This window comes from Littorina saxatilis, unplaced genomic scaffold, assembly GCF_037325665.1.
Source record: "Littorina saxatilis isolate snail1 unplaced genomic scaffold, US_GU_Lsax_2.0 scaffold_1352, whole genome shotgun sequence".
Lineage (NCBI taxonomy): Eukaryota > Metazoa > Mollusca > Gastropoda > Littorinimorpha > Littorinidae > Littorina > Littorina saxatilis.
In genome coordinates this window covers 5001-31378 of record NW_027128055.1, presented here as the reverse complement: position 1 = coordinate 31378, position 26378 = coordinate 5001, and the positions used below count along the sequence as shown (strand labels likewise).

The window sequence follows — 26378 nt, the reverse complement described above, 5'->3', positions numbered from 1 at the left end:
CTCACTGTGTGAAAGGGCATCCTCAAAATGGGTTGACTCACCTGAAAAGAAATTTATCTTTTGACTTGATGGCAGAGAAGTATGCTACCAAAAAACAATGTAATTTTCCCTTTCTGGAAAAAATGTCGACTGAGATTTCCAAACAATTGAAACTGTTTGTTGCTGTGTCTGAGTAGAATTAGTGTTGTGCTTAAATAGGTACTGCAGCGACAGGGATAAAATCACATCTCATGAGCTTCATCTTACCACTGCCAAAGCAGACACATTTTATGCACATCGCTAGTTTCTTTAAAGTCAACTGCCGCCGCTCAGTCAGTTTGTGTCACTCCAAGTCCTTTGTTGTATTTTAGATTCAGAGGTACACAATAATTGCAGATGGCTGTATGAATAAAATGGGTCACACAGAGTCGCGATGGCTGGGGGGTTGAATTAACTACGATAACTGATGAGTGGTTTACGCGTGCCAAATAGCCGTTCAAGGGATTTGAAAATGGCAATTAATTTTATTGAATGCTTTTGCAAGTGTGTAGGTTAAGCTTTCTTCCATGTTATTTTATGTTTTCCTATGTCCCTCTTTTTGTCAAGGGTCTTTGTGACTCATTGCAGGGCTAACACCTTTCCGGTACTCGCCAAAAATCTTGTTTTTAAAAACTGTTTAAGGTTTAACCGGAAAATCCTGTTTCTAAAAGTAACTTGATTAGCGGCACTTGACCATAATTATGTCAAAAGTCATGTGACGTCTTTTAACTTAACAGACCTACCTCCTTGAGGGGAGATTGTGCTTTAAATTTAGATATCTGACTTTTATTTCTGTTTTCAGATGATGATTCTGATGATACAGTTGAAGATGTCCACAACTTCGACTTTTTGGATGATTGCACCGAAGACTCTACCAACGTGACAGGTAGGTCCTATGCCCCACAAAACAAGCAGCTACCTTGCAATCTAGGAGGGAATTCTGCAAGGTAATGGGAGGCAGAACCAAAGTTTGGGTTGTTAATGGATTGGGAAACAAAAACTGAATTGTTAGTGGTTGCCATCATGGCCACATATTTCTCCATCTGTTTCTTGTTTCACTTCGTGTGTTGTAGTGGCACAGAGACATGTTTACCATCTTATGTCTCATGAGAGCATCAGTATTCTAAGCAAATGATGAAGGTACAGTGTACTGGTCTGTTTCCTCAATCCAAAATAATTTTTTCTTTGATGAGAGATTCTGAAACATTTGCACTTTTGTTTTCAAGTTTTGCTGCGGAAGAAGGAAAGAAAAATTTGGCGGAAAGAGAGTATCCTTTTTCAAGAGAATTACTACTGCTCCCCCACATACTCGATGCTTACCCTGATAGCTAAAACACACACAGACAACCAGGCATGTACTCAACAGTCTCTGGTACAGGGCATTGTCTGCACAGCTGATTATATTGCCTGCAGGGACTTACTTTTTTTTGGAAATAACTCATGCCAAAAACATAGAGGCAAGCTTATCAAGCATGGCCAAGAGACGCAATGCTGCTGATTGGGTAAGACCTGCCATCTGAGCTGTTGGGCCCCAAGAGTGCAGACGTGTACATGATCAAGAAACATGTACGGCGGCTCCCATCAGAAAACAACTGCATCAAAGCAGATATCTTCATTTAGCAAGTTTTTCCATTTCTATGTCAGAGGGGCTTTATTGATCCCATATCTTGACTGTGTTCTACGCCTTGTCTTCGGCTGAGTGTAACGTACTCGTTCTCATCAAATAAGAACTGTGTTGCTACACATAAAGCACAGGCAATGCACAGATGATTTGAAAGCACTTTGCAATTAGTTTGTAATTATTTGTATAACAGGGTTTTCATTTCATGCATCTCAAATGAGTGTCTGAAATTAAAGGAGCGTCTGAAATGTAATGTATTTAGTATAAGTTATTTATAAAATGCTGACTGTTAGCAAATGATAACAGACCCGGCAGAAATATAACCAGGCCAGGCCAACTATCATGCCTGCATGTCCAAACCACAAATCTGGTTCTCTTTGAAGAGCAGAATTTATTGAATTTAATGTCTGTATCCTCACAGGAGCCCAGACAAGTGCTGAAGACCCCGAAGGAGCAAGTGTTACCTCTTCCCCCGACCCAGCGTCTGAGACATCTGAGTGTAAGTCAGTTTATTGTTACTTTCACATTAAAGATAATGGTGTACTATGTAAGGAGCCGTTTTCTTTGGCAAATTGGATCTCAAAAACCCTTCAGGCAGATTTGATGTGGAGAAACATGTACTACCCACAGAGCTGCCAACTGCTACAATTTTGGCGTAGAATGCTACGATTTTGCTGTAATTGCTACGCTAAACTCTACGCTACGTTCAAACACAAAATGACAGGCATGCAAAATGTTCAATCATCGCTCGACAATCAACAATGAACATAGCACAAGTAGCCGAGTACCAATGGTTGCGAACCAGTCTGTTATGACTGATTGAGGTTGTCCACGTGACTTGCTTTGCCAATCGTGAATTTCGTTGCAAGCATTTGCCTTTCCGGTGACTCTCTGGGCCAATTGCGAATTTGATTAGAATGCACGATGCACTTGTAATGTCGTACTGTATTAGGGCTTCTGATATTTTACCAGGTAAGGGAACAATTTTACTACAGGCTTTTAACCAAAAGTATGAGGTCTTACTAGCGCCAAAACAATATATTCGTAATTAACCCGTGAAAGTGACTAATTTTCACGCAAAAATTCAATTAAACGTGTTAATTACTCATTTTCACATGTTAATGACTATTTTAAGTGTTAATGTCTAATTTTCAGTTTTGGCTCGCCTCCTGATGGCTTACTAGCGCCAAAACAAAAATTTCATGCGTTAATTACTAATTTTCATGTGCCTTGTGACTGTGGAGGTTCAATGCACATGCATGCGCGACTGTTACACCGGCCAGAGCGAAAATCCTTCGATTCAATACTTTTCTGGCCCATAGTTCTTTATAGTCTACTTGCCAAAAAGAGTACCTGGAAATGTCTGTTCCTGTGAACTTTTATGACGGAAATGTAATCTATAGGGTATGTAGAGTCAAATTAGCTTGGTTGCCTAAAGTTACACTTTGGGAAATTCTCAGAATCCAAGATGGCCGCCCAACGGTCATCTTGAAGATGGTCAATATATAACTTTTGATCCAGATGGGCTAAAGAGTCGTGTAATACCTCAATATAGGTTTTTTTGATGTCAGCGAGTTCATTTCTGAGGTTGGTTTGTCAATCCTGTCAACAGAATCCAAAATGGCCGCCAAGATGGCCGTCAAAATATATAAAAACACATTTCTCGCCATATCTGGGTTTCTAAAGCAGCTAGATTCATGATCTTAGTGCTGATCATGTTTCCAAAGGCTGGGAAGCCGTTCTGATATCACCCAGATGCAAGATGGCTGCCAAGATGGCAGGTAAACGTCATTCACGCTCAAATCAATGTCACACAAAAATAAGGAAAACGCCATATTGTTTGTCTTTTGTCTGAAAGAACATGTTAGCATCCAGTTAAAGAGGCCACTTTCAGGACCTCAATCAAGTCCATGTGGGAAAGTCCATGTCCAAAAGCAGCTTAGCTGGCACGCCACGACCGAAATAGAACTCTACTGCTCTTGCTTTACAGCAAACAAACGATTCAAACTTTGAAACCATATCTCCTTCTTCAATGTCAGCTTCTTTCTCGTCTTACTGGTCGTCTTCAACAAACTCCTCCTCTTCTTCTTCCTTCTCCTCCTCCTCCTCCTCCTCTTCCTCCTCTTCTTCCTCCTCCTCTTCCTCCTCCTCCACCACAGGCTCATGCTTCGTGTAAGCGCTGCAGCAGCCATCTCCTCCCTCGCAATAACAGTATTCAGTGCACGTAAGTCTCCCACTGTGGCAACTGCACTTCTTCTCGCTGCACGCTTTCCCCTCGGCGCTGCAACTACAGCTCACGACATCTGAGAGCTGCTGCGGTGCTATCGGCGCATTAGACAGCGATTGTGTCACAGCACCAGATTCATCGATATCCCATCCGAAGCAGCGGATATCATGAGCCTCGGCTGGTGGATCTTTATGGTCTGCTGCTTTCCACAACATCATCTGCAGATGTGCTCGGAGAGCATGCAGCCTCAGGTTGCAATCGGTTGGTGGTAGCCTCTTCAAAGGTGGTGGTTTCTTCCTGCCCAGATACAGTTTGGATCTTGCACCATTGCGGGACTTGGCCTTCTTCTGACTGTACAGCGCGAGGAAGAATGAGTCGGCAGTGGCCTTAAGTTGGTCATGACTGACGTCTGGCTCCCCAAGGACATCTTGCAGGCCTAGGATGTCGCTGTTTCCAAGCACCTTGAGCGCCGACTTCTTGCCCTTGTAACAGGGGTACGACACGGTGTCGCAGCCCGATAAGGCGTGCATGCCGAGTAGCTGACCACACTTGTCCCCCAATTTGTCCACTGTTGCGCGAATGTCAAGCACCGTGCCGTCCCACTTCTCCATCTGGATGCTCTTCTGTATCCTCTTCCTCCATGCCAAGTACACGAGAAGGACGAACACATCAGTGTCATCACACAGCACCCTGATCGTCTCCGCCCCGCCTGCTGCAGCCTTCAGCATGTAGCTGCACAGCGTGATATCCGCCTCCTCATGGGTGACAAGACAATCGAAACTGCTGACAAGCTCCACGTTGTTCTGCAGAGGATGTCCACAGAGGATGTTGCTGAGGAGGCGTTTGTTGTTGGCATTCTTCATGATAGCTTCTCTGTGTGGGAGGGGGGTTGTGGGTGTCAGACGGAAGTCCTTTGATCCTTCCCCTGCCCTCCTCATCCTCTCGTGGTCCTTCGCAGTTGGCTGATTCTCATGGTACCTGTCAAACAACACCAGTTTCTGTGCTGCTGGAGGATAGCGGCTCAGTCGAGCGCCGAAACTCGCGACAAAATCTCCTGCTGTCCCCGCAACTGGCCACACAACATGGTACAGGAGTCGACCAGCACCACGTCTGGTGCAGGTGCGTTGTTGACCGGCACACCATGACACTTGACGAGCACAGCCTTGTCTCCTTTCCTCAAACTCCCGAACTCGTCGATGAGAGATGGAGGTACGGGACTGAGTTCGTACTTGAAGATGTCTGTCGCCTTCACACCACGTTGTTGCCTAATGATCTGAAGCCGTACGAATAATGTTTCAATGTCAAAGATGGCCTTGTCTTTCACAACCACTACCTTTTTCATCTCCTGCATGGTCTTCACTTTCCTCTCGATCGGGCCATGGAATGTGCTGTGAAGCGAAGCGGCGAACTGTTCACTTTGAGTGCTGCCGATCTTGAGTGCATCTTGGACATTTAGGCCTACTTTTGCTGGCGCGATCTGCCCGTTGACGATGTTGTACAGGTCAGTGGCAGACCTGTTTACCCTTACGATTTTGGCGTAATTTATTACGATTTTCTGCAAAAAATACGCCATTCCGCTATCCGTGTCAAGACTACGATTTTCATAAATAAAAAAAATATTAATTTTTTTTTAATCTTTTTTTTTTTTTATCAATTCACATGTTTGGCATTGTTTTTTTCAATGGCAAAATGGGGTGAAAAAGCACAGGACTGACCAGAGATCATGTCTGTCTGATGAGACGCTGGAGAGCCTTATTCTAGTGGTGAAGTCTCGCCCTCACTCATTCGGCAAGCGCAAGTACAGTAGAGAAGCGCTTGACACACTGAAAAAGGCCTACTACGAGCAAAAGAAAAAGAATCAGTGATGCATGTGCTTTTGATGTGATCTTCTTTGAAATTATGATGACTACAAAAACTGACTGATGTGTTTTGTTTGTGAATGATGGATATATGTGCATGATTGCGTTTCGCAGACACAGTTGTCATGTGCGTTGTAATTAGCGACGAATGCTGGATGATTACTATTTTTGTGCCAGGATTACTATTTTTGGGGCTGAGCATTACTCCAAAACACTTATGAGGGTAAACAGGTCTGCAGTGGACTCAACAATGAGAGGGTGCGAGTACTTCTGCAGTTCCTCTGCAATCTTCGTCCGGTCTGCTGCGTCGATCGCTCGCCTTCTTTCACCTTCCTCTTTGTGCTTGCTCTCCTTCTGTCCATCCCCACCATCGAGACCCATCGGCTTTTCTGAAAGTTGCCTCTTTAACTGGATGCTAACATGTTCTTTCAGACAAAAGACAAACAATATGGCGTTTTCCTTATTTTTGTGTGACATTGATTTGAGCGTGAATGACGTTTACCTGCCATCTTGGCAGCCATCTTGCATCTGGGTGATATCAGAACGGCTTCCCAGCCTTTGGAAACATGGTCAGCACTAAGATCATGAATCTAGCTGCTTTAGAAACCCAGATATGGCGAGAAATGTGTTTTTATATATTTTGACGGCCATCTTGGCGGCCATCTTGGATTCTGTTGACAGGATTGACAAACCAACCTCAGAAATGAACTCGCCGACATCAAAAAACCCTATATTGAGGTATTACACGACTCTTTAGCCCATCTGGATCAAAAGTTACATATTGACCATCTTCAAGATGACCGTTGGGCGGCCATCTTGGATTCTGAGAATTTCCCAAAGTGCAACTTTAGGCAACCAAGCTAATTTGACTCTCCGTACCCTATAGATTACATTTCCGTCATAAAAATTTACAGGAACAGACATTTCCAGGTTTCATACATGACATAGAAGGCTGGCTGGTAGACTATTAATCCGATGCAAATTAACAATAAGAGCTGAACGCATGTGTTACAGTGTAGATAACAGTGACATACAACTGTGTGTCCGACAACTTGTTGAATAACGAATTCTATCGAAAGACATTTGTGAAAGTGTGTTAGCCTAGACCGAACAGATCAGTCTGCTAGTGGTCGGACCTTTAGCACACGCCATTTTTCCTCTCTCGATTCGAACATTTTCGGATCAATTGTCTTTCACTAATAGTAATACACTACAAAGCAGATGTATGAGTGTTGTAGTGTAAATGAATATGAGGCACAGCTGTCTGCCTGACAACTTGTCGAATAAGGAATTATATTTAAAGATATATGTGAAAGTGTGTGAGCACAGCTGATCAAAAGTCCGTCTGCTAAAAGCAGCTTCGATTCAAAAGTTTTTGGGCTCGATTATTCTTTTTTAAGTTACCCAAAACAACGTTAAGGAAAGTGCTATTGCAGAAAACTGACATGCATCTTCCCGTCGGATAACTTGCTCGATAAGGCCTTCTATTAAAAGATATTTCAGAAATATTGTGAGAGTGATGTTTGACGGACGTTGTAGCCTCTCAGTGCGGACTCTTAAAGTCCGACTACTGTGACCAAAAACGAGGCAAAATTGAAAATAAGTAATTAACACTGTTATTTACTAATTTTCACGTGAAAATGGTAACCTTAGGTTCTGGCACTAGTAAGCCGTCATACAAAAGCGTTTTGGTGTTTATATCTTTTTGGTTTGTTTGTTTGTTTGCCGACCACGAAGGGCCATATCAGGGTGGTGCTGCTTTGACATATAACGTGCGCCACACACAAGACAGAAATCGCAGCACAGGCTTCATGTCTCACTCAGTCTCATTATTCTGACACCGGACCAACCAGTCCTAGCACTAACCCCATAATGCCAGACGCCAGGCGGAGCAGCCACTAGATTGCCAATTTTAAAGTCTTAGGTATGACCCGGCCGGGGTTCGAACCCACGACCTCCCAATCACGGGGCGGACACCTTACCACTAGGCCAACCGTGCCGGTATATATTTTTGGTACCTGGTTCATGATCTGTTCAATTTCAAACTAAGCATGCACAAGTTTTAATTTACTTTCATTCTGTATGCAGGTACCAAAAGCCCGACATCACCGGAGGAAAATACAAGCAAAGGTATGCACGCATGTCTTCAGTGACTGAGAATGTTTATGGGATGAATGAGAGTTGCCTAAACTTCTACTGCAATATGTTTAAGGCATTCATCCCCATTTCATTTCATTCAATCCTATTAGGCCAGTAAAGGCACCCCACTTGACTCTGTGGTACTTTTTTCCTGATCAAAAATTTCTTTCACAGTGGTCACATGACGATGCTCAAGCAAGGGTACCCCCCAAATCGACCTGACATAAAAAAAGGAGTACCCCCCAAAAAAACCAATAGTTGGGAAAAAGAACCCATCTATCTTTCTCTCTCTCTCTCTCACTGTCCGTCTCTTTCTCTCTGTCTTTCTCTCTCTCTCTCAATCTCTCTCTCTCTCTCTCTCTCTTTCTCTCTCTCTCTCTCTCACCCCCATTGGTTTGTATATGGGTCTGTGGCCTTAGTAATATAAACCATTATCTTTCTCTCTCTGTTCTATTTGTATGTCCGTGTGTATATATGATTAGAGTAGTATGAAAAAGAAAGAATTTCTGTAATGCTTATGCCACAAACCTTGTAAAATAAGATTTGATTCAATTTGGTCTTCCCCCTCTTCCATTTCAGGCAGTTTTCTTTGTTGTTGCTATAACTGCGAATAAAAGGTGTGTCATTATTTTTTATAAACAAGGAACATAGTTTTTGTTACTGTGAAAGAATTTTGGAATTGTTCTCTAATAGTTGGGGGGATGCTGTCCTGACCCTGTTGAAGGTCGGCACTTGTATATATATATATATAATATATTTTGTTATTATTATAAGGACCTTTAAACTAACCCCTCTTTTTCCTTTCTTTTGTGATGTAGTTTCCAACTTCATTATTCAAGTATCATGGGTTTCAGGAGTCAAAATCCAGACAGAGGGCAAGCGATACTTTTGTATCTTCTGCGAAAAGTACTTTGCTCAACACCTCAACCGGCACCTCATAAAAAGCCACAGCGAGGAGGCAGATGTTGCTGCGGCCCAGGCTCTTCCGGAGCCCCAACGCTCGCAGGCCCTCTTGATCATCCGAAACCATGGCAGAGACGGAATTAATTGGTATGTGTCCTGCAAGGAGCTAAACCAGATCACAAGTGGTCATGGAAAGCACTTGTGCACCATTGTGCCAGTACTGATTTTTAGACTACAATAGCTAGTTTTCTTATATACTGATTGCAAAAGATAGTACAGGGGTACCTGCAATGACTTGCCAGAAGTGTCCTTAAATTGAAGGTGGCCTGTCATGTTGACGGGTAATTTTGGTAGGGATAATAGACAAATGGACAACAGAAAGCGTCAGCACACTCTGGTTTACGTAAACTATCAGTTTCTGAACAGACATTGCCAGGTTTTTTACGCACAGTACAAACACCCTTTCATTTAAACACTCACCGCTTGCGAACATCCTAAGTACCCTCCGTAAAGAGCTAGCATTTTTTTAAGATTTTATTTTTGCATGGCCTGCAGGATTGTCTAGTACCAAAATCAGACGCTTTTTGGCGCTAGTACTAAAATCTAAATAATAAATTGACGACTTGTAACACAAGCATTCATTAATCCTAAAAGATTTGTTTTTCATCAAAAAAAGATCAGTACAACTCGAAGTTTTGAAAAATGGACAAAAAGGGAGTCCGGAAGCTTGTCACGCAAAGAAGTGTTTCCCGAAGCAGACACATTTTTTGCATTGAACTTGCTTCTTTGAAGCCAAACTCCACCGTTAAGTTTGTGTGACTCGCAGTCGTTGTTGCATTTTAGATTCAGAGTTACACGATAATGTTCTAATGCAGATAAGGCGAGTCGCATTGAAATCAGAAACTGACGACTAGATTGTAAAAAAAAAGGAAAGTTGATCACACCCCGGGGTCCACGATGGCTATGGCGTTAGATAAACCATGCAAAAATAAATTCATTGAAAATTGCTGGCTCTTTACGTAAGGCACCTCAGATATTCTCAAGCGGTGAGTGTTCAAACAAAAGGGTGTTTGTACTGTGTGTCTTTGATGGTTTGCGGGAGGCTTACTGTGCCTTAAAAGGGATATGTGGTCTCTCATCGGAGAGGCCACACATTGCAGGTACAACTCCACACACTTTTTAACTTTGTGACTTTCATTGCCGTGCACTGATACACTGAGCACAAAAAAGTAAAGGATATTTTTTTCAATGGTATACCCCAGATAACAGCAGTTATTTGGTCAGAAATATACGTGAATTTGAAAATCAGTCTTTCTTCTGCTCAAAAATGTGTTTCTGGAATCTGAGCAATATCTGGGTATGATGTCACTGGTCCGTGACCACATCTACTCTCAAAAATTGTGTTTTTTGATGGCTTGATTCACTTTCAACCGTTGAAACAGTGACTTAAACTGAATATTTTACATTTTTTACATTCGAAAGTTTATTTGGTGTCTTACCTAATGGTTCATACAAATTTCGTTCAAATCTGTCGCGCTGTCAGGCTGATCTAGTGTGTAAAACAGAGCGACCACAAAACTGAAAAACAGCAAAAAATCAATGGTTTTTATGGTGTTTTTGCTGGGTAGCTGCAGGCTCTCCAAATTTCACAGAACTTAACTTTTTGTGCTCAGTGTACATACAGCAGACTTGCGCTCTTCAGTCTCTTTGTTTGTATGTTTGCTTAATGCCCAGTCCACCACAAAGGGTTATGTATCGATTGGACATTGGATTTCCCTTCTTTGAGCCATGTGACGTCAGAGGCATACAAAACTTCATATTTTGGCGTTTCAGGTTGACCGAAACTTCAAAGGAACTACAAAACACACGTCATGTGTTTGATTGCATGTGTGTGTGCTGTTCAATGTCAAAACAACAACAAAGTCAGTACATGACGTGTGTTTTGTAGTTCCTTTGAAGTTTCGGCCAACCTGAAACGCCCAAATATGAAGCTTATGTGTTTGATTGCAAGTGTGTGTGTGCTCGTTCAATCGTTAAAACAACAAAGTCAGTACCTGAAAGGAATGCAATCGATACATAAATGTTATTTGCGTTTTTGACCAAAATATGACATTTTACACAGATCAAGACAGTCATTGTTCTCCGAGACTGCGCTAGCAGTCGAGGTGAACAATGACTGTCGAGATGTGTGTAAAATGTCATATTTTGGTCAAAAACGCAAATAACGTATAATATCAGGGCGGTTGCTCTTCAGTGCTCTTCAGTGTAATGCACCATAAAAGAGGAGTCACACTACACAAATTCTAACCTGTCTTTGATGCAATTCATGGTCTCATTGATTTTTGGGTTGTTCTTGTTGATTATTTTATTTTATCATATTCGTTCCATTTCCTTGTATTAATACACACCCCACAAAATAATTTTTAAATCCAACCAACATGGTGGTTTTTTTTTTACTCACATGCGAAGCAAAAGTGAGTCTATGTACTCACCCGAGTCGTCCGTCCGTCCGTCCGTCCGTCCGGAAAACTTTAACGTTGGATATTTCTTGGACACTATTCAGTCTATCAGTACCAAATTTGGCAAGATGGTGTATGATGACAAGGCCCCAAAAACATACATAGCATCTTGACCTTGCTTCAAGGTCAAGGTCGCAGGGGCCATAAATGTTGTCTAAAAAACAGCTATTTTTCACATTTTTCCCATTTTCTCTGAAGTTTTTGAGATTGAATACCTCACCTATATATGATATATAGGGCAAAGTAAGCCCCATCTTTTGATACCAGTTTGGTTTACCTTGCTTCAAGGTCAAGGTCACAGGAGCTCTTCAAAGTTGGATTGTATACATATTTTGAAGTGGCCTTGACCCTGAACTATGGAAGATAACTGTTTCAAACTTAAAAATTATGTGGGGCACATGTTATGCTTTCTTCATGAGACACATTTGGTCACATATGATCAAGGTCAAGGTCACTTTGACCCTTATGAAATGTGACCAAAATAAGGTAGTGAACCACTAAAAGTGACCATATCTCATGGTAGAAAGAGCCAATAAGCACCATTGTACTTCCTATGTCTTGAATTAACAGCTTTGTGTTGCATGACCTTGGATGACCTTGACCTTGGGTCAAGGTCACATGTATTTTGGTAGGAAAAATGTGTAAAGCATGTGAGTCGTATGGGCTTTGCCCTTCTTGTTTTACCTTTCTATGCCCTCCAGCAAGAAATAGTGGACAGCGAGCTTTGCTTGCTTCCAAATTTATATTAATGAGCTAATTATAACATTTAATCATCATCAAAAACCTTGTCAATGCTTTCAATGTGTGTGTGATTCAGAAGTCGTTAGGTAATCTGGCAGTCATTAAAACAAGGTAGGGGTCAAATTAAAAGTTTTAAAGTTGCCACAGCGCTCCAAAAACTCAATAATGTTTGTTGCGGTTTTACAAAATGTGATCCAGATTCACTGAAGGGGGCCAGGGACTCAAAATAACCATTTTTTCATGTTGGGAGTCGTTTAGCTATGTTTTAGATATGGTTAGCTCTGTTCAATCAATCAATGAGTCTTATATCGCGCATATTCCGTGGGTACAGTTCTAGGCGCTCTGCAGTGATGCCGTGTGAGATGAAATTTTATACGGCCAGTAGATTGCAGCCATTTCGGCGCATATTTACCTTTCACGGCCTATTATTCCAAGTCACACGGGTATAGGTAGACAATTATTAACTGTGCCTAAGCAATTTTGCCAGGAAAGACCCTTTTGTCAATCGTGGGATCTTTAACGTGCACACCCAATGTAGTGTACACGGGGGGAGGTTCGGACACCGAAGAGAGTCTGCACACAAAGTTGACTCTGTGAAATAAATTTCCGCCGAACCTGGGATCGAACTCACGCTGACAGCGGCCAACTGAATACAAATCCAGCGCGCTACCAACTGAGCTATATCCCCGCCCGTTAGCTGTATCATTCTGTTTTTTTTCTTTTCCTCTCACTTTGAAGGCCTGGGAATTATGTATTTTTGTCAGTATTGTTTTTTATTTTGTATTTTGTACGTTATTGTCTCCATGGAAGGTGTGATTTTTTGGGTGCTCATTTTTTGTAGTCTTTAGCATGTACAACAAAGGCATTTTGAGGAACAGCTGTCAATTTCTGTTTCAGGGAACTACAGCAAGTTCTCGAGAGAAGAAGAGAAGGCCGTGAGGAAGCTTTTTCAAGCTTCCATTTTGAGAGGAAAGCTTCCAGGAAAGAAACAAATTTTGTTGGGCATTGCAGGCAGCCAAACACTGGAAGGGAGATCCTGGACCCAAATTAAAGATAAAGTGGCAAATGAAAAGAACACATGAAGCACATGTACTAAATTTAACTGTTACTTCCTACTGTAATATTAATTCCATTTCCCGCAGTTTCCTGTCACTTTGAGGGAAAACTTCCTCCGAAAACGGCGTATGGCTGCCTAAATGGCGGGGTAAAAACGGTCGTGCACGTAAAATTCCACTCGTGCAAAAACACGAGTGTACGTGGGAGTCTAAGCCCATGAACAAAGAAGAAGAAGAAGAAGAGGGAAAACTGCACTTTGGTTTGTGCAGTGCAGTTGTTTTGTCAGTTGTTCTCCTCTTTATTTGTTCTATCGTCTTTCTTCTTCTTTTTTGTGTGTGTACTTTTGTGTTTTTGTGCCTGAAGAAGACCCTTAGGTCGAAACGTCCCTGTTATTTGTTCCGTGTTCGTCATTTTAACGTGAGTACATTGCTTTTTGGTCTCTTTATTGTTCCCTCTCACGTGCAGTCGCCATTGTTTAATACTTTGAGGGAAGTTAAAAGAAATATTTTTGTCGACAAGCAAAGTGGTTACAAGCCCCCCAGTCATACACTTTTTTTTTTCGTAAAGCACAGATTTTTTGCTCCCACCCATGCAGTTGGAAAACCTTTTCAAATCTCTTGTGTTGTTTTAAACTTTTGCTCTAAACATTTGGTATGACACAAATTTTGAAGTGAAAATTGATTCGGATTATCACTTGATTATGTTTCATGATTTTTTTCTGGTTTACCTTGTTTCTTTTTGGTGTAAATATGTGGACGTCTGCACTGACAGATGTCATGACAGCTGTCCTTTGTATGAGATTGTCTGGGTTGTGGATAACTCCCATTGATCATGACTTTTGTATGGACCCGCAGCATTGTTACGTGTATTTGCTCTGTCCAGTAGGAAAACATTTTTAAGTGTTGTTTTAAACTTTTGCTCTAAAAATGTGGTTCCCATTGAACCTCAGTACAGATTATGGTTTGCAAAATATATGTTGCTTACTTGATTCTTGAGAATTGTGTTTGTTTTCGCTACCCCCGCGGGTTAGGGGGAGTCCCATATTGGTTGGGACGAGAAAGAATTTACCCGATGCTCCCCAGCATGTGGTAAGAGGAGACTAACGGATTCTGTTTCTCCTTTTACCCTTGTTAAGTGTTTCTTGTATAGAATATAGTCAATTTTTGTAAAGATTTTAGTCAAGCAGTATGTAAGAAATGTTAAGTCCTTTTTACTGGAAACTTGCATTCTCCCAGTAAGGTAATATATTGTACTACGTTGCAAGCCCCTGGAGCAAATTTTTGATTAGTGCTTTTGTGAACAAGAAACAATTGACAAGTGGCTCTATCCCATCTCCCCCCCTTTCCCCGTCGCGATATAACCTTCGTGGTTGAAAACGACGTTAAACACCAAATAAAGAAAGAAAGTCTGTTTTCGCCAAGTGAGGGTGTGTGACTGTGGCTGTGAGTGTGTTTGTGACAGTAAATTCAACACTATGAGTGACAAAGAACTGAAGACTGTGTGTGGCAGGGAACAGGACACGTTGTGTCATTCGCCTGTAAGTGAAATCATTATATTTTGTAACCATCAAAAACAATTTCCCTTGAAATCAAAACACAATTTCCCTTGAAATCAAAACATTAACAAGTAAGAAAAAATGACACCTGAAAATGGCATTCAATGGTTACTCATGCTCTCTCTCTCTCTCTCTCTCTCTCTCTCTCTCTCTCTCTCTCTCTCTCTCTCTCTCTCTCTCTCTCTCTCTCTCTCTCTCTCTCTCTCTCTCTCTCTCTCTCTCTCTCCCTCCTGAAAACAAACAAACATCAAACAAACATTGAGGAACCAAAGCTAAATAGCGTTTTAAAGTATAAGCTCAAGAGGATACTTCCCACTGTGATATTAATTACTAGTGTGTTTTTGTGAGGGTGCTTTAACGTTTCAGTTATAGGGAGTAGCACACGTTTGTGATATGATCCGTGCATGTCTTAAACAAGTAATGGCAGTGCATATTAGCAGATCTGCATTTTCAACCATCAAGTTATTCACGAATGGTAGTCGTCCGATGTTGGAATATAGCGTGTTCGTGTTTTTAGTCTCTCGTGTTCTTAGTTATATGAAGTCTTATATCGCGCGCGTATCTCCAGACTCTGACTCGAGGCGCAGGGATCTATTTATGCCGTGTGAGATAGAATTTTTTACACAATACATCACGCATTCACATCGACCAGCAGATCGCAGCCATTTCGGCGCATATCCTACTTTTTACGGCCTATTATTCCAAGTCACACGGGTATTTTGGTGCACAATTTTGTTATCTATGCCTATGCCTTTTGACAATCGTGGGATCTTTAACGTGCACACCCCAATGTAGTGTACACGAAGGGACCTCGGTTTTTCGTCTCATCCGAAAGACTAGCACTTGAACCCACCACCTAGGTTAGGAAAGGGGGGAGAAAATTGCTAACGCCCTGACCCAGGGTCGAACTCGCAACCTCTTGCTTCCGAGCGCAAGTGCGTTACCACTCGGCCACCCAGTCCGTTTAGTGTGATCAAGCAAACGCAAACAATCCTTGAATCTTTTAAAGCACGATAAAAAGATCAAGTATCGATCCTCATATCAAACAGACAATGAAGTAAGGCGTCCGCCCCGTGATCGGGAGGTCGTGGGTTCGAACCCCGGCCGGGTCATACCTAAGACTTTAAAATTGGCAATCTAGTGGCTGCTCCGCCTGGCGTCTGGCATTATGGGGTTAGTGCTAGGACTGGTTGGTCCGGTGTCAGAATAATGTGACTGGGTGAGACATGAAGCCTGTGCTGCGACTTCTGTCTTGTGTGTGGCGCACGTTATATGTCAAAGCAGCACCGCCCTGATATGGCCCTTCGTGGTCGGCTGGGCGTTAAGCAAACAAACAAACAAAAATTCAAAATCAAAGAATACAATCTCTAGCTGCGCACGCTAGCTTTGCGAAATAAAGTGTTGGTTTGGTTACCAACACCCCATCCCGCCATTTAATTTTAACACACACAAATTTAAAAGATTGAAAATTATTCCGAATATAATTTTCTAAATAAAAATTTTTGTCTTGGTTGAAAAATTGCGACACGACCTTAATTCATGCTAACAAACATTCTTATTAGGTTAAATTTTTTTTAATTTTTTTTATTAAAATTTTTTTTTTTTTTAATTTAAATTTTTTTTTTTTTTTTTTTTTTTTAACTAAGCTTTGGTTTTATAACGAAAATCCCGCCTGAAGTCTTTTCATGAGCAAAAAATAAAAAAAAAAAAAAAAAAATACCCCCCCCCCCCCCCCCCCCCCCCCGGTTTTGTAACGAGAATATGGCCTTAAGTCTTTTCATGCGCAAAAAAAAAAAAAAAAAAAAAATTACCCCCCCCCCCCCCACCTCCTATTTTTTTTTTAATAATTCTGGATTACTGGTAGCTTTTTTGTACTACCACGCATATGTAACGCTATTTTGATAAAGTTGATAGTATTTACAGCTTTCCGGTCATAATTATGTCCGGCTATCATTCACTTTTAGGTGGCGGATGTCCAGATATAACACGTGTTTCAGAATCTCTATTTTTGGGTGTGTAACTTTCAATAATGAGTGTTTTAAAAAATAAAATTCTCAAAAAGTATTCTTAAAGTCCGACACATGTTTATACTCGCACTCCGTTTCTGTAGCTTTAGCAATAAACAAGTCCAGATATAACACATTTTTCTTTGCGGCTAATGTCCAGAGATCCCCCCCTCAGACACGTATGTGTGTGTGTGTGTGTAGAGCGATTCAGAGTAAACTACTGGACCATTCTTTATGAAATTTTTCATGAGAGTTCCTAGGTATGATATCTGTAGATGTTTTTTTTCATTTTTTTTCGATAAATGTCTTTGATGACGTCATATCCGGCATTTTGTAAAAGTTGAGGCGGCACTGTCACACCCTCATTTTTCAATCAAATTGATTGAAATTTTGGCCAAGCAGTCTTCGACGAAGGCCGGACTTTGGTATTGCATTTCAGCTTGGAGGCTTAAAATTTAATTAATGACTTTGGTCATTAAAAATCCGAAAATTGTAATTATTTTTTTTTTATATAAAACGATCCAAAATTACGTTTATCGTATTCTTCATCATTTTCTGATTCAAAAAATATATAAAAACAAGCTCTGAAAATTAAAAATATAAAAATTATGATTAAAATTACATTTCCGAAATCGATTTAAAAACAATTTAATCTTATTCCTTGTCCGTTCCTGATTCCAAAAACAAATAGATATGATATGTTTGGATTAAAAACACGTTCAGAGAGTTAAAAAGAATAGAGATATAGAAAAGCGTGCTATCCTCCTCAGCGACACCGCTACCGCGCTTTTCTGGATTGTTAATTTCACTGCCTTTGCCACGAGCAGTGGACAGATGATGCTACGAGTGTACGGTCTTGCGGAAAAAATGCAATGCGTTAAGTTTCATTCTGTGAGTTCGACTGAGCTTGACTAAATGTTGTATTTTCGCCTTATGCTACATTGTGTGTGTATGTATAGGTTACAACACGAGTGGTTTTTTATATGGCTTGTATTTCAGTCAAGACCCAGCGGATGAATATCATCGGGAGACACGAGCCTTTGGCGAGTGTCTCTCGATTGATATTCCCGCTGGGTCTTGACTGAAATACAAGCCATATAAAAAACCACGAGTGTTGTAATCTGTATATCCCATTCTACCATCAAACACAAAGTGTAGACTACTAGCGGCACTGTTGCGATCTGTGCAGGGTAAAACTGTTGCCAGCGAGACTTAGCCCTTTTGCAACCTTAAACTAAGTGACCGTCGCTGAAAAAATAACACGAATGAGTGCATCGATAAGTACGCGGTAACACTACTTTCAGACCATTTAAAAGCTTTAAGTAAAGGTTCATAAGTTGCAAGAAAGTAATGAAGTCGAATAGAAATTAATTTAGTTGAAGCGCACAATTCTTTTGTTTTGCGTTTCAGGTCGGCAGAACGGGCGAAACGGGTTTGGGACCCATTTGGCTTACTCGATTCAGAATTGAACGTGTGTAATTAGGCTTATTGACAGAGAAGCAAATCTTAGGGAACAAATATGTAGGTTTAGATTTAACCATTTGCTCCCTATTTGAAATGTATCTACGTGATAAACTGTTTTGCGAGTGTGTTTGCATGGATGAACTTAAACTGGTATGGGTGAGAGGAAAACGCGACCGACACGTCTGTCACCGCCGATTGATTGCATTTTGAAGGAATATGACTGGATTACGGAAAAATATGTGGACTTACTGCAGAGCCAGGCAAAAGAGTAGACTTGCTCGCAAAACACGTGAAACAGCCGATGTTTGATAGCTGAAGGCGCACACCGGCAAAACACACTACCGACAGATTCTCAAAAGTCGTCTGCTAACGATGCAAGGGGAGGGTACTCGTGTTTTTGTTTTGGTTCGCTAGCATCTGGTTATCTTGTAAGTTGAATGTTCGTTTTTTTCGACCTGCATTGCTTTCATAATGAAAGAAACTTTTGCTTATTGCATCTCATACATCAGATCAGTTCTGAGATTCATTTTTGCGTGCAACTGATATGGTTTTCTGAGCCGTGCAATACGATTTTAGAACTTCATACAAATGTGTCACATTGTTCGGCGCGAGCGAGGTCAAAGGTCGGGAGGAAAGTAGTCCTTTGCCCAAATCGGAATCTGCACTATCATATATTTTTTGGAGTCCATGATGTATTTATTGAGCTATAAAAATACAACATATATACCCATACTGAAGTAACAGAGACAAAGAAGGGAGGTCATGGGATATGTATATATATATATATATATATATATATATATATATATATATGTGTGTGTGTGTGTCAGTGTGTGTGTGTGTGTGTGTGTGTGTGTGTGTGTGTGTGTTTATGTGAGTGTGTGTCTGTGTGTGTGTGTAAGTGTTTGTATGTGTGTGTGTTTGTGTGTGTGAGTGCGTGTGTGTGTGTGTTTGTGTGTGTGTGTGCGTGTGTTTGTGTGTGTGTGTGCTTGTGTGTGTGTTTGTGTTTTGTGTGTGTGTGTGTTTCTGTGTGTGTTTCTCTGTGTGTGTGTGTGTGTGAAGCTTATATAAGAACAGGAGATTGACAGAAGCTGCCATGAACTGACAGGGCAACAGCACAGTCGATGCCAAGTTCGATCTGATCTCTCGGCGTGACAACTGCCGCCACAGATCTCTAGTGCTGCCAGTCGATCGAGTTGGACATTCTCTGTTGGCAAGCTTGGATAGTGATATAGCTTTAGATCTTAAGTCATATAATATCGATCCGGTTTTTTTTTTATTGATGGATGGGTCGAAGTCAAGTTGTTTCGTCGCGTGTGGTTCATTGGACACGGACTCCCTGATGTGTTTTTTAAGGTGTGCTTGTATTTGTGTGTGTGTGTGTGTGTGTGTGTGTGTGTGTGTGTGTGTGTGTGTGTGTGTGTGTGTGTGTGTGTGTTTGTTTACAAAACCAGCCAGAATGTCTCATCCTACATAAAGTACCACATTTTCGGCCCGCAGGCCTTCTTCAAGGTATCATATACCAGGCGTCTTTAGTTACAACACATATACGTATTACAGTAATAATTTTACATATAACAGTATGGTGTTGTAACCATAGACGCCTAGTCTATGATACCTTGAAGAAGGCCTGCGGGCCAAAAATGTGGTACTTTATGAAAGATGAAACATTCTGGCTTGTTTTGAACTTTTTATTATTTTCATAAATTAGCTTTTCAAGCTTTAAAGTTTTCCAGCCTTTATTGTGTGGTGTGGTGCAGAGGAAAAGGAATATCTTGAATTTTGTATATGTTTGAGTGCGCTCACGCGCGAATTATGTATTCCCCTGATGCAAACGGTGCAATTGTGCACTCGGCCAAACTTTCTCATCATCATTCACACCCCAAGCAACCGTGACTGCAATACAAATACAATGAATCTTGTGAGTCAGCAATTTTGATTCTTACACCGTCATTTCCATGCCATATATTACAAAACCACATTAAAAACAGCATTGCAATCCTATTTCAGACCTGAGGCTGTTAAAAAAAACCACACGATATATTGACGTCTGTTTATGGACAATTCCAAATAATGAATCGTCATGTCGCTGGAAAATGTGGCATGTTAACATCTGATCTGATGGGAAAATGTCACCTATATTTATGTTTACAACAATCAGGTTGTTGGATTATAGGGCTAGCTAAACTTTATATTTATATTTACAACAATCAGGTTGTTGAATTATAGGGCTAGCTAAACTTTATATTTATATTTATATTTAAAAGGAAGCACCAGCATGACAATAAAATATGGGATGTGAGCTTTTAAAATGTAGACAAATCACCCTTAGACGTTTACGTCCTCTCATGATGAATACATTTGCTACTCAAAATCAAAAGAAGTGAAGCAAGTAATTCATAATGATAGTGTATTAATATCATTATTCTTATCAGCAGTATCATTATGATCAACATCATTACACCATTTTCTGTTAATTTTACCTTTCATTCTTTTTTTTCATTCTAATTTGTATTTTAGATAATGTCACGGTCGTAAGTGCATCTGGCTGGAAACTCGGGTTATATGAACACTGGTACACCGAGCACAAAAAGTTAAAGATAATTTTTCAGTAGTATTGCCCAGATGAGAAACGTCGTTCGGTTTTAGTCACAGTTTCGAAGGCTAAAGTGAGTCATGCCGTCAAAAAACGTCATTTGTTAAGGGTAAGTTTGGTCAAGGACCCGGAGCATAATAGCCAAATAGGGTTCAAATCCAATAAAATCCATTTATTAGGCAAAAGAAAGGTGTGTCTGTAAATAATTAGAATAATAATGAATATATTTGTATATGGCGCACATCCTAATACAGGTCTAAACGCCTAACAAAAAAACAAAAAACCCACAAAAAATCAAACTCAATCTGTTCACAATTCAAAATCAAATGATAATAAACATCGAAAGATGTACACATATATCTGTTTTGACCTTAACACTGATGTTTAAACTTCTAAGCTCTACCACTGAAAGCATATCCTCAACTGTGCGTCATTGCGATGCCGTCATCACACGCTGAGCGGGACACCCACAACTCAGTCACGATCTTTTCTCCAGCCAGGACTGTTGTTGACCCTTCTGTGTCCACGATTGTGGTTGTGGACATTCTTCCGTTTTCTTTCTGTATAATAATAATAATAATAATAATAATAATAATAATCAAAATAATATTAAGAGTATTTACCCAATAAACATGCCAGAACTGGGCCACTGCTGGCTTTTTGCTGGCAAGTTTGGTAAAGCTGGCCATAAAAAAACCAACACTGGGCCAATTATGGTTTGCCAACAAAGGCCCAGTTATGGCTTGCCATCACTGGCCCATCTCTGGCATTCCAGTAATATTGTCGGCCAGTAAAATGCCTTAATTGGCCCACTGTTGGCACGCCATTGATGGCCCAGTGCTTGTTTGCCAGCATTGGGCCATAGGTGGCGATTTGCTGGCAATTATAGGTGGGTTTTTGCTGGCACGCCAGCAGTGGGCCAATGCTGGATTATTGCTGGCAAGAAGATCTGCGACAGCACAGCGGTATGACTTTCTCACTTGGAGTGACGTAATGTACAAACAAATGTCGAAATATCTTGACGTCACTCGTGATGATGACGCATTGTCAACTAAATCCGGCCCGCGGTGGTTCTGCAGATGTCCGGTTATTTGTTTTGCATTCAACTTCAAGGAATTTCCAAAGCACCTTCTTCGATTTCAGTACGCGTCCGATCTCCTCCGGCTAGAAGCAAGCGTGGTGAGTTTCACAAACAGTTGTGTGAGCAGGTCGTCGCAACGGCGTTAGATCTAGTATCTTCTTGTTCTTTTCCTCCGTTGTCGGTCTTTTTTTCAACTTTCTTCTGTTGGACGTTTGAGTCAGTTCGCAAAATATAATAGACTTTAAGAAGTCGTCCTCTCTGTAAGAAAGAATCTGCGCGCGCGCGCGCGCGCGCGTGTGTGTGCGTGTGTGTGTGTGTGTGTGTGTGTGTGTGTGTGTGTGTGCCCGCGCGCGCGGTTGTGTGTGTGTGTGTGTGTGTGTGTGTGTGCGCCCGCGCGCGCGGTTGTGTGTGTGTGTGTGTGTGTGTGTGTGTGTGTGTGTGTGTGTGTGTGTGTGTGTGTGTGTGTGTGCCTTTTTCCTTTCTTTGTGTGATTGAGTTTGTTTTGTCTCTGTCAAAAGAAAAGCACCATAGGCATTACCATAAGCTTACTTGTAACCAAACAAATTGCATCTTGTGAATGTTGACATTGAGTATGTGTCTATTCACTCCAGGACAAAGATTTGTGCAAGTGTCTGACTGCCCAACTGGATAAGATGCAGCTCGCCTGGGTCTCAGTTCCTGAGAGAAACGCAAGAGAGCTGTCCGAGACAACGTAAGCTTCGCAGGTTAGATCAAAATACATATTCCTGTTGACCCCTTACTTCTGCTTGGCATTTTAGTCAGTTCAGAAAATATGATAGATTACAAGAAGTCGTCCTCTCTGTGAGAATGCCTCTGTGTGTGTATGTGTGTGTGTGTGTGTGTGTGTGTGTGTGTGTGTGTGTGTGTGTGTGCGCGTGTGTGTGTGCGCGTGTGTGTGTGCGCGTGTGTGTGTGAGCGCGCGCGCGTGCGTGCGTGCGTGCGTGTGCTGTTTGCTTGCATGCCTGCGTGTATGCTTGCGTTTGTTTGTTTGTTTGGTTGTGTGTGTGTGTGTGTGTGTGTGTGTGTGTGTGTGTGTGTGTGTGTGTGTGTGTGTGTGTGTGTGTGTGTGTGTGTGTGTGTGTGTGTGTGTGTGTGATATGGAATAATGAATTAAAACCAACAAAACTCGTTTGCTTTCATGTTTCAAGAGGTGAACGGCAGGAGGACTTGAGAGTTTCAATGGCTTACCGTAGGCTACGACGTCAGGACAAAGAAAAGAAGCGTTATCTCAACGTTGCGGATGCGAACAGAGAAATGACAGAATCAAGACAATCCTACGGAGGTTTACTGGGAAGTGAACAAGAAACATTCCTGCCTTTGGTCATCATGTCTCGAGTGTGAAATTTAGAACGCTGTACAAATAAAATAAAACAGTGAGCAACTGAAAACAAAGCGTACGTTTCTGTAATGTTTCGGTAATGAGTCGTTGCTGTTTGGAAGCTTTACATTTGTTTTGTTTTTAATATATATTACTGTATTGTTGTTGTGCCCGCTATAACTGCGTTGATGACGATATTCTGTCAAAACCACTGCCTTTACTTGCCAGATAAGTTACACGACAAATGTGATTAGCATTTCAATTGCATTTTACTGATGAATTTGATAATTACGCATATGCATATTGCTAATGTACAGCTTGACAGCATTGCCCTTTGCTTTATTTGCGCACGTCTTGCCGCCAGCATGGGTTGAAAAGTCCATTGATGTGCTGTGTTTTGTTATTGTTATTACATTCACAGTAAAAAAAATGACAAAACAAAGCATATTTATAGACTTCTAACAACCATCTATGGGCTAACAAGACTGTGCAGATCGAGTACATGAATAGAGCCGTCATTCTATCCGAATCAGTGGTATTGGTATATTTCCTGCAACTTATTGGCATTTTGCTGGCAATGGTAAAGACAGAAATATGGCATTTTGCCGGGCCACAACTGGCCCGGTAATTTCAGCAGGTAAAGGGCCATTAACGGAAAATATATGGAAACAAGTTTTTTTTATATGGAACTAAAAACCTGCAAAATGCTGGCAAAATGCTGGCGAAATGCTGGCAAAATGCTGGGTTTTTGATGGCAAGCCATCAATAAGCCATCAAATAAATGATGGGTTTTTGCTGGCAAAATTCTGGCAAAATTCTGGCAAGCCATCAAAAAGCCATCAAATAAATGATGGGTTTTTGCTGGCAAAATTCTGGCAAAATGATGGCAAAATGATGGCAAGCCATCAAAAAGCCATCAAATAAATGATGGGTTTTTGCTGGAAAATTGCTGGCAAATTGCTGGAAAAATGATGGCAAGCCATCAAAAAGCCAGCAAATAAATGATGGGTTTTTGCTGGCAAAGTGCTGGCTTGCCAGTGATGGCCCATCAATTTGCCAATGTGCATACGGGTAATATGCCAGCATTGGGCCATAAGTGGGCCTTTGATGGCAGTAGTTCTGGCAACTGGCATTGCCATCAAAACGCCAGCAATGGCCCACTTCTGGCATGTTTATTGGGTATATGGCGCAAATCCTAAAGTAGTTCTAAACGCCTTACAATCAATCTTAAATATAATAATCTTAATATACAACAATACACATTAAAAAAAAAATCAATAAAATAAAAATAAAATCTTTAAATAAATTGAAACGCAATCACGTACACAATGCACAATTGAAATAAGTCGATAATAATCTTAATTACAGCAACAATACACATTAAAAAAAATCAATAAAATTAAAATAAAATCTTCAAATAAATGGAAACGCAATCACGTACACAATGCACAATTGAAATAAATCGATCGTTATCAACTATGATATAAAATGTTATTAGTGTTAGTGTAATCATTCGCTCAGCTCTCTTTGAGTATGAAATTGTAAAGGCCCCAGAGCTTGACCCCCCCTTCCTCACCCCCGCTTTTTTCTCCCTCTCATCCCCCAGTTGCGCCCTTGTCTTCCCCCCTCCCCACCGTCAAGAATTGTCTCAGAGTTAGAAAGGTGGAACGGGAAGCTTACCCACACAGGTGAAGAGAGGGCAGGTGTCAAGTATATTTTATTTACCGTCAAGAACAGTCCCAGGGTTACCACGGTTACCAGAAAGGTGGAACGGAAAGCTTACCCACACAGGTGAAGAGAGGGCAGGTGTCAAGTATATTTTATTTACCGTCAAGAATAGTCTCAGAGTTACCAGAAAGGTAGAACGGGAAGCTTACCCACACAGGTGAAGAGAGGGCAGGTGTCAAGTATAATTTATTTACCGTCTAGAATTGTCTCAGGGTTACCAGAAAGGTGGAACGGGAAGCTTACCCACACAGGTGAAGAGAGGGCAGGTGTCAAGTATAATTTATTTACCGTCTAGAACTGTCTCAGGGTTACCAGGGTTACCAGAAAGGTGGAACGGGAAGCTTACCCACACAGGTGAAGAGAGGGCAGGTGTCAAGTATATTTTATTTACCGTCAAGAATAGTCTCAGAGTTACCAGAAAGGTAGAACGGGAAGCTTACCCACACAGGTGAAGAGAGGGCAGGTGTCAAGTATATTTTATTTACCGTCAAGAATAGTCTCAGAGTTACCAGAAAGGTAGAACGGGAAGCTTACCCACACAGGTGAAGTCAGGGCAGGTGCCATCTTGAGGGTCCACAAGTAGAAAGGTGCCATAGAGACATGCTTTAGGAGAGGGACACGAGAAGTCACATTCTGCAACACAGGCATTTGTCATTGTAAGAGAAGAGAAGAGAAGATGAGAAGAGATAAGCTCAGATTCGATCAGATCAAATCAGATCAGATCAGATGAGATTCAGCCCAGCCCAGCCCAGCCCAAGTAAAGTAAAGTAAAGTAAAGTAAAGTAAAGTAAAGTTAAATTAAGTTAAGGTAAGTTAAGTTAAGTTAAGTTAAGTTAAGTTTAGTAAAGTTCAGCTCAGCTCAGCTCAGCTCAGATAAGTAAAAAGTAAAGTTAAGCTCAGCTACGATAAGATAAAATACGACAAGATAACATGAGATAACATAAGATAAGATAAGATATGATAACATTACATTGCATAACTTATACTATGAAAGTTCCCACAGTCTCATTTTGCAATGATTGTTCCTATCTTTTACAAGTGTAACATAATATTAAATTAACACAATACACGAAACGTTCTATAACACTAGATAGTGTAAGGGCGGTGGGGGGGGGGGGGGGGGGGGGGAGCAAAGACAATTAGGGGACAACCTAGAACGGATGTGTGGAACGGGGGTATTAGATGGTGGGCCGTATCGTTAACATCTATAACGACGAAGAACAACAACAATTTCACAGGTGTCCCCGGCAAATCCAAACGGACAGATGCAGTCAAAGGACGCGGTGGTTGCGTTTCCAATGCAGGTCGCTCCGTTTTGGCATGGGTCAGAGCTGCAAGCGTCGGCTTGACAGACATCAATCAATCAATCAATCAATCAATATGAGGCTTATATCGCGCGTACTCCGTGGGTACAGTTCTAAGCGCAGGGATTTATTTTTATTTTTTATTTTTTATTTTATGCAATTTATATTGCGCACATATTCAAGGCGCAGGGATTTATTTATGCCGTGTGAGATGGATTTTTT

At 41.2% G+C, this 26378-nt stretch overlaps 1 protein-coding gene and 1 long non-coding RNA gene across 2 annotated transcripts in view; one reads left to right on the top strand and one right to left on the bottom strand.

Annotated features, from left to right (window-relative positions):
* Positions 1-820: 820 nt before the first annotated feature.
* LOC138956421 (uncharacterized) lies at positions 821-14494 on the top strand (the record flags this gene model as incomplete). Its single annotated transcript, XM_070327784.1, has 5 exons — positions 821-904; positions 2061-2138; positions 7814-7855; positions 8719-8914; positions 12925-14494. Coding segments are annotated over 5 exons (554 nt in total), but the record flags the coding sequence as incomplete, so codon positions are not given.
* A 5533-nt stretch (positions 14495-20027) lies between these two features.
* LOC138956422 (uncharacterized) overlaps positions 20028-26378 on the bottom strand; it is an 8543-nt gene continuing 2192 nt past the window's right edge. Inside the window, exons 2-3 of the long non-coding RNA XR_011452648.1 lie at positions 25387-25485; positions 20028-21264 (exon numbers count right to left, since the gene is read on the bottom strand). This is a non-coding gene — a long non-coding RNA (uncharacterized lncRNA). The remainder of the gene's footprint in view (positions 21265-25386; positions 25486-26378) is intronic.